This window comes from Vigna umbellata, chromosome 2, assembly GCF_029865625.1.
Source record: "Vigna umbellata cultivar VRB3 chromosome 2, Vumbellata_1.0, whole genome shotgun sequence".
NCBI lineage: Eukaryota > Viridiplantae > Streptophyta > Magnoliopsida > Fabales > Fabaceae > Vigna > Vigna umbellata.
Window position 1 is genome coordinate 37230666 of NC_142166.1, and position 8197 is coordinate 37238862.

General features: G+C 39.4%; 1 protein-coding gene across 1 annotated transcript; it reads right to left on the reverse strand.

Annotated features, from left to right (window-relative positions):
* Positions 1-2161: 2161 nt before the first annotated feature.
* LOC148203917 (uncharacterized) lies at positions 2162-3604 on the reverse strand. The gene is made up of 3 exons (XM_088107808.1): positions 2969-3604; positions 2283-2864; positions 2162-2167 (listed from the first exon to the last, which is right to left on the reverse strand). The coding sequence occupies exons 1-3, from the start codon at positions 3602-3604 to the stop codon at positions 2162-2164; spliced, it is 1224 nt and encodes a 407-aa protein (XP_087963934.1).
* Between the last annotated feature and the right edge of the window lie 4593 nt (positions 3605-8197).

An 8197-nucleotide genomic window follows, 5' to 3' on the forward strand; every position in this document is an offset into this window, starting at 1 on the left:
CAGGAAATGGGCGCTCTTAGTCAATCTATCCACAATCACCCAAATTGAATCATGGTTTCGGACTGTACGTGGCAGATGAGTCACAAAATCCATGGAGATGCTGTCCCACTTCCATTCTGGGATTTCCAATGGCTGCAGCAATCCCCCTGGTCTTTGATGTTCAGCCTTGGCTCTTTGACAGGTTAAGCAAGAGGACACAAAACGTGAAATGTCGCTCTTCATACCAGGCCACCAGAAGGATAAACGAAGGTCTTGATACATCTTAGTCATGCCAGGATGCATGCTAAGACGGCTGTGATGTCCCTCCTCCATTATAATCCGCTTCAGCTCACTGTCATTTGGAATGCACGTCCTATCCATGTAACGCAATAGGCCATCCGTTCCAACATTGAATTCTTTGGCTTGATCCGAACCAAGCACGCTCAAGATCTTCACCAGTCCTTCATCCTCACGTTGCTTCATCCGAATTCTATCAAACACATCACTGGAAATTCTAAGATTACAGCATCTGATAACGTCCGTTCCCAAGTCGAACTGCAACCTTAGATCTCTAAAGCTTTCCACCAAATTCAGCTCCTTCACCATCATTGCAGAGACCCTTACAGCCTTCCTACTCAAAGCATCAGCCACCACATTAGCTTTTCCAGGATGATACAACAGTTCGAATTCATAATCCTTCAAGAATTCAAGCCACCTCCTTTGCCTCATATTTAATTCCTTTTGATAAAAGAGGTACTTGAGACTCTTGTGGTCACTAAACACTTGGAACGTTGCACCATACAGATAATGCCTCCAGATTTTTAATGCAAACACGACTGCTGCTAGCTCCAAATCGTGTGTGGGGTAATTCTTCTCATGAATTTTTAACTGCCTGGAAGCATATGCCACTGCCCTTCTTTCCTGCATCAGTACACAGCCCAAACCTTGATAGGATGCATCACAATATACTTCAAAAGGTTTAGCCGTGTCTGGAATGACCAACACAGGAGCACTCGTTAATTTCCTCTTTAATTCCTGGAAGCTCTCCTCACATCTATCTGTCCAAGCAAACGGTTGATCCTTTCTGGTGAGGTAAGTCAGAGGGGCTACTATCTTAGAAAATCCTTCAATAAACCGCCTGTAGTAGCCCGCGAGTCCCACAAAGCTCCTAATCTCCGTGACAGAACGTGGACTCTCCCAATCCAGCACTGCCTTCACCTTGGCTGGATCTACTGCAATACCACCAGCAGAAACAACATGCCCCAAAAATTGGATCTCCTTCATCCAGAATTCACACTTTGAACGCTTGGCATACAGCTCTTTCTCCCTCAACACGCTCAAGACAATTCTCAAATGGTCTTCATGCTCTTCAAAGCTCTTGGAATAAATGAGGATATCATCAATAAACACCACAACAAACTTATCCAAGTACGGTCTAAAATTCTGTTCATGTAATCCATGAAGATTGCAGGTGCGTTTGTCACTCCAAAGGGCATCACCACATACTCATAATGACCATATCGAGACCGGAAAGCAGTCTTCTGAATATCCTCCTCTTTCACTCTAATTTGATGATAGCCCGAACGTAAGTCAATCTTAGAAAACACACACGCACCATGCAACTGATCTAGAAGATCGTCTATCCTTGGCAGTGGATACTTGTTCTTGATGGTCAGCTTGTTAAGTTGCCTATAATCAATGCATAGCCGTGAGCTGCCATCCTTCTTCTTAACCAACAACACAGGTGCTCCCCATGGTGAAGCACTTGGACGGATAAACCTCTTGTCCATCAATTCTTCAATCTGTTTCTTGAGTTCGGCCAACTCAGCTGGTGCCATTCTGTATGGTTGAACCGAGATGGGTGCAGCAGTGGTTACCAAATCAATTGTGAATTCTACCTCACGGATGGGAGGTAGACCAGGTACTTCATCCGGAAAAACATCTGGAAATTCATCCACTACTGTTCGTCCTCCACTGGTATCAACATTGGATGAACGCTCTATCTCATTGCCTTCATACGTCATGATAAGGAAACAGCTTGCTCCCTCCATGATGTCCTCCTTAAACTGCCCAAGAGTGATTGACAGTTCTTCCTCTTCTTCATCTGGAAAGACTAACTCCTTCTTCCCACAATCAATGAGGATCCGATTGGTAGCCAACCAATCCATCCCCAAAATTACTTCTAAATCTTGCAGGGGTAAGCAAATGAGATTGACCTTATATCTACGCCCCTCAACTTCTATAGGACATCTTACACAAACTGTAGACGTCTTGATCCCACCAGCCGCTGGGGTTGACACCACCAGGTCAAACTGTAATTCACTCTCCACTATTCCTAGTTTCTCAACACACGCCTTCGAGATGAAGGAATGAGTTGCCCCCGAGTCATACAGTACACAGCAAGGCTTTCCATACAACATGCAAGTGCTGGTGATGAGTGTACCTGAACGAGCAGCTTCAGCACCAGTGATTGCGTACACCCTTCCTGTGGCTTGCGCACGTCCACCTCTCCCTTGTTGGGTTCTCCCAGTGTTCGGCGGCCTCATTGCCGCACGTCCTCCCATATTGCACTCGTTCTCCAAGTGGCCATTCTGTCTGCAACGAGTACAATATTTTCCTCCTGGCAACTGTGGACAAGCCCACCGATAGTGTGGTCCTCCACACTGATAACAGGTTAAGCTTCTCGGCTGTCCAGATTGGCCAACAGTGACCAAAGCTTGTGATCCGCCAGAGGATTGAGTGGGACGAGTATATGGGGACCCTCTCACATTTGATGCACCTCTGGACAAAACCGGACCCCTACTCACTTGTTGTTTCTTATGTTGTTCGGCCTCAGCAATGTTCTTCTCAAGCACCTTTGCTCTCTCAACCATAGCGGGAAGGATCTGATACACAGGCAGGATATTAATACTTTCATATCACTCCTCAACCCGTTCTCAAACTTCCTGCATTGCCATTCTTCGCTGGTAGCCATGGTATTGAAACGGACAAGATGTTTGAATTTGTTGGTGTATTCTGAGACGGACATACTGCCTTGCACCAATTGAAGGAACTCCACCTCCTTAGCAAAGCGCACACTGTCTGGGAAATACTCTTCGTAAAATTTTGCTCTAAAAACCTCCCAATTAATAGGATTCTGCGCGTCAGTCAGGATGGCTTTCATGCTTGTCCACCAGTGACTAGCTTCACCAGTCAATAAGTATTCTGTAAAGGCCAACCGATTGTCATTTGGACACCTCTTCGCATCATAGATCCGCTCCATATCTCTAAGCCACTGATCCGCTTCATCAGGAAGTCCTTTTCCATTGAACTTTGCAGGGTGGTGCTGCAAGAAGCTTTCCAAACTCCATTCGGCATGAGGTGCAGCATTAGAAGAAGAGGCTCCTGGTGTGCCTCTAGCAGAGGTCAGCAGGTCCATCAACTGCCTCTGAGTTGCTTCAGAGCTGATACGTGAGGCCTCCAAACTATTCAGTGCTTCCTGGTTTTGCCTCATTAAGGCAGCGTTCTGTTCTATCAAAGTGGTGTTCTGTTGTTGAAGCCTGTCAATGACCGTCTCCAACATTCTGGTATTGTTAGAATTGTCAGCCTCGTTTGGCTGAGGTGGGGGAGGAAGTCTAGGCGCCATTCGTTTTCTGGATCAGAGAAAACGTAAGTTAGTTATGTTCAAGAGTTAAAAATAATAACTCATCAACACACAATAAGCACACAACGAAAGTATAGTGTACTCATAACCCTACATGTCCTTAAAAGAACAAAACTGCTCTGATACCAATAAATGTAACATCCCAATAAATAGTAATTACCATTAATCAGAACTAATCACATTTACAGAAATTACAGTGCAGTCTTAATATTTACAACAGCTGCTCAAAATTTAAAACTGAACGTACTACAATTATAGCGTTCAGGATCTATCAAAATTATAACAAATTCTGGATGAACAGTACTGCAAAACTATATACAGAACTTCCAAAATACAGTACAGAAAATCTAACAGCTACTACGGAACGAGCACTCTACTGCTCAGCTTTAACTTCAACTTCTACCAAGTTGGCATCCTCCAAATTTTCTTCTTCCAGCATTGTTTCCAGAGGTGCCTCACCATCTGCTCACATCCACAACGGATGATCATTGCATTGACAAGACGGACATACAGAAACAGCAGACAACACAAGGAAAACGCAAGGGTAAGCTTAGGTAATTTAATTTATACAATCAACATATTTTAACATAGTAAATCAATCATACATTTCATACAACATTAGATATATTTTCTCGCATACAGTAGCTTATCCAAATTCTCATAATTAAAGACTGTCCGGACTGTATGAAGCCATGTATCTACAGGCGTTCTTGCACCCGGGTGGTGTGGTAACTGGGATACACTCAACAGCTGCCACCCGAGGTTAACCCTATCAGTCCAAAGTACTCAGTAGGACTAGGGCCTCCTGCCATTCCCACGCATGACCTACTCCCCTCTACATGAGGATGAGCACTCACGGAATATCAGGATAACAGCCATCAGCAGCTTTACCATGGTCATACTACACTACTTCTCATATTCACATCATGGAGACGTTCCTCCTTGGAACGCTCATTCACAATCCAATCCCATAAAATTCATTCAAATACCATTCGCACATATTAACCAGTTCTCTTATTCACATTTTCATTCTATGTTCCACTCTCTAATTTAAACAAAGTTTATCATTTAATAGATTCAGATGATTGTATTACAGTACACTGCTATCACGTTTCTGAACAAAAGAAACGCATCATTATTCATTCACAGACGTTGAGACAATTGACTAATTTAATTGAAATTGAGTCTAAAAGATCCAAATAATACTTAGGAAAATTCTAAGTATAAAGACTTGAGGTTAAATGAAAAGGACCATCACAGTTTAAATGATTTCAAATAAATAATCAGAGCATTAGTAAATTCGGAAACGAACACTGCCAGTCAAAGACCGAACGTTAATTAATAAATTGAACGAACGCTGTGAAGTTCGCTCACGAGCAATGATAAGGACGAGCGTTCAGTAGAAACTGAACCCTCCTTAGGACGAACGCTAGGTCAATGACCGAGCACCAAATAGAACGAACGCTCATCTGAACGGACTTTCGGTATCAGACCGAACGCTAACTAGGACGAACGCTCAATCTAAGACCGAGAGTTTCTTTGGACGAACGCTCAGTCTAATACTAAGCGCTGCTTATGACGAACGCTGGTAAACAAAACCGAACGTCCTAACTATACTTCAATTTATTTTCAATCGTGGTACAAGCTAAGCCAAGCCGAACGCTCACACTTAACTCTTGACACCAATAACGCTCGTTCTTAATCAGAGTCCTTTCCAAATGAAAGAACCCTTATTCTAAGTGATTTTCCAGGGAAACCGAACGGTATAAGATCGTTCGACAACGAGCGTACATGATCAATCAGAGAAGATAAAATTTCCAGATTTTTCAAACACGATAATTTCACAGATTTCATATGATTTGAACTTTAAAAATTTCATCTTCACCATAAATCTCATACATTACAGAATTCATATTACAATCTCATCAATACAGAATTTTTCCAGTTCAAACATATCATCATCAACATACAGTTCAAATCATTTTCATTCCAAACCATACAGAAAATCAATCACATTACAACTCATACATCTCATTCTCTGCATACGGTTCCAACGATATTTATAATATACATCCAGTGCAACCATACTCATTCATGCACACTTAAACAGAAATTGTTTCATGCAGTTCAGACATTCCAGTACATTTCATTGCTTTCATACAATCAAACCAGTATTAAATTAAATTACTAAAGCTTCCCTTACCTGGTCTAGCAGTGAACTCCCAAATGCTTATGGTTTCTCTAGTGCTCTCACGGCTTTCTACCCAACGAGTCACTCCAAGATTCTCACTAAATCTAATAAACCAAAATGACATAAGGTTCAGACCTATAACTCATGCATGCAACTAGAAATTGGTTCGCATGAACTAAATAGATGAAGGTGCAGAGACGAGAACTTACCAGTTCAGTTCTCAGTTCTGTTCGGTTCAGAAGAATGCTCACGGTGCAGAGAGGTTTCCTACGGTGTCTGAAATGAGATTGGAGGAGATGAAGGTGAGTTATCTTAGAGAGAATATGAAAGAGTTCAGAGAGAATGCAGAGAAGATGGAAGGCCAGAATTTCTTGAGGAAGAAGAAGATTGCATGGAAGGAAGAGAAGTGTTTTCAGAGAAATTGTTTTTCTCTTCCTCGTCAAACGATGGTGCACTCACATACTGCCACCTGATTTCCACTACAGCTTTTGGAAGCTTCCAACGTGACAGATGGCATTAGTGCATGCAGAGAGGAAAAGAGTGGAATTTGACGTGGCACAGTGCATTTAAAAGTGTGATCAGAGAATGGATTTGTATATATTAATTTATCAGGGTTTCACAGTCATCCTACTTAAATTTAGTTATATAATATTTTGTTATAAAAGAATAAGATGATAAATCTCTATAAATTTATTGAATTTAAAGGAAATTTTTATTAAATTTAATTAAAATTATAAAAATGATAAATTATAAAAAATTATAAAACATAAAATACATAACTAGAAAATAATGAAATATAAAATTATAAAATTTTAAAAAACTAACAAATTACAAAAAAAAAAATATAAATTATAAAATTATCAAAAATATAAAATTATAAAATATAGAATTATAAAAATAGATAGTTATAAAACTATAAAATTTAAAATTTAAAAGTTATGAATTATAATTTAATAATTTATAATTTTATAGTTATGTAATTATATAATCATATAATTTTATATTTGATAATTTGATAATTTGATAATTTGATAATTTTACTGTTTTATAATTTAAAAATTTAAAATTTTTTATCTTTTCATAATTTCACAGTTCATACTATTTTAATTTTATAATTTTACAGTTATCTAATTTTATACTTTATAATTATTTATTTTATAATTTGATAATTTCAAAATTATATAATCTTATAACTCTATAGCTTTATAATTTTGTATTTTTGTAATGTTAGAATTTTTAACTTTATAATTTTATAATTTTTAATTTAATATTTTTATATAGTTAAATATTTTTAATTTTTAATTTTGTATTTTATAATTAGTTTTGTAAGAGCCTGAAAAAGTTTAAGGCCATTGCGTCCTATGTGGGGTAGTCAGACCCATCAGACTAAGGCCAACCTAACCTTAGGAAGAGCTCCTCAGAATTTTTCATTTTCTAAGTTCTTCTCTCTCTAAGACTCTTTGCCCTAAACTCTTCTCTGCCTTCTCTCTAAATTTCCAGCTCTCTGAACCGTTCAATCTTGGGTTGGAAGGTGCTCGGACGTTCACCACACCGAAGGCTTCCTTTTGAACCGATCGTATTTTCGTTTGGACCAGTAAGTCATTTTTCCCTTCTCTTTCACTATCTTCGAACCTATAGCATGCAACATTACTGGTTGTATGTTACTGGAGGGTTTCGTTTTCCCGTTTCTGCCAAATCAAGCTCTAAGAGCTGTTGCTGTCACCACTTTGGTGGTTTGTAGGGTTTGGATTGAGTTCGCGTGTGTGAGATACCAAAAAGGGGGTGTCCTTGTGAGCTTGATAATACAACTCTGAGGTAAGGGGAGCTAGTTATATTTTAGGAGCTGTATGATTGGCCTGTTTAATTTATTTTGAGTGGTTTACTGTTACACTATATTTTGGGGTGAGCATGTTTTAAATTGCACCTGTTGAATATGTGAAATTTGTGTAACTATGGTTTGATGATTTTGATTTGACTTGGATATATTTTTTGGTTGTACTTGCTTTGTTGGAGAGGCTTGGAGTATGTAATGTTGGTCATGTGGTTAGTAAGTAGGTGCACAGGTACTGTTTTAGGTTACTATGAGGTATTGAAGTTAAGTAATTTGAGGTATAGAACACCATCGGACAATTTGGATGACTTAGATAAATCAATTGTGACTTGTTGAGAGTACTGTGTTGGTAGGATAGAGGAATCTTAAAAAACCTGAGTTGGCACATCCCTGATCATAGAGCAACCCTGGTCTGATCCAGTCAATTGTAACTAGTCATATGTGCTAGCGTCGAAGGTGAGACTGATGCATTCAAACATTTGATTCTTCTCCGATGACCAATTGGGTTAGTAAGGAGTGGTTGAGGTGGAAATCATGTGTTAGTCGCGTTAGA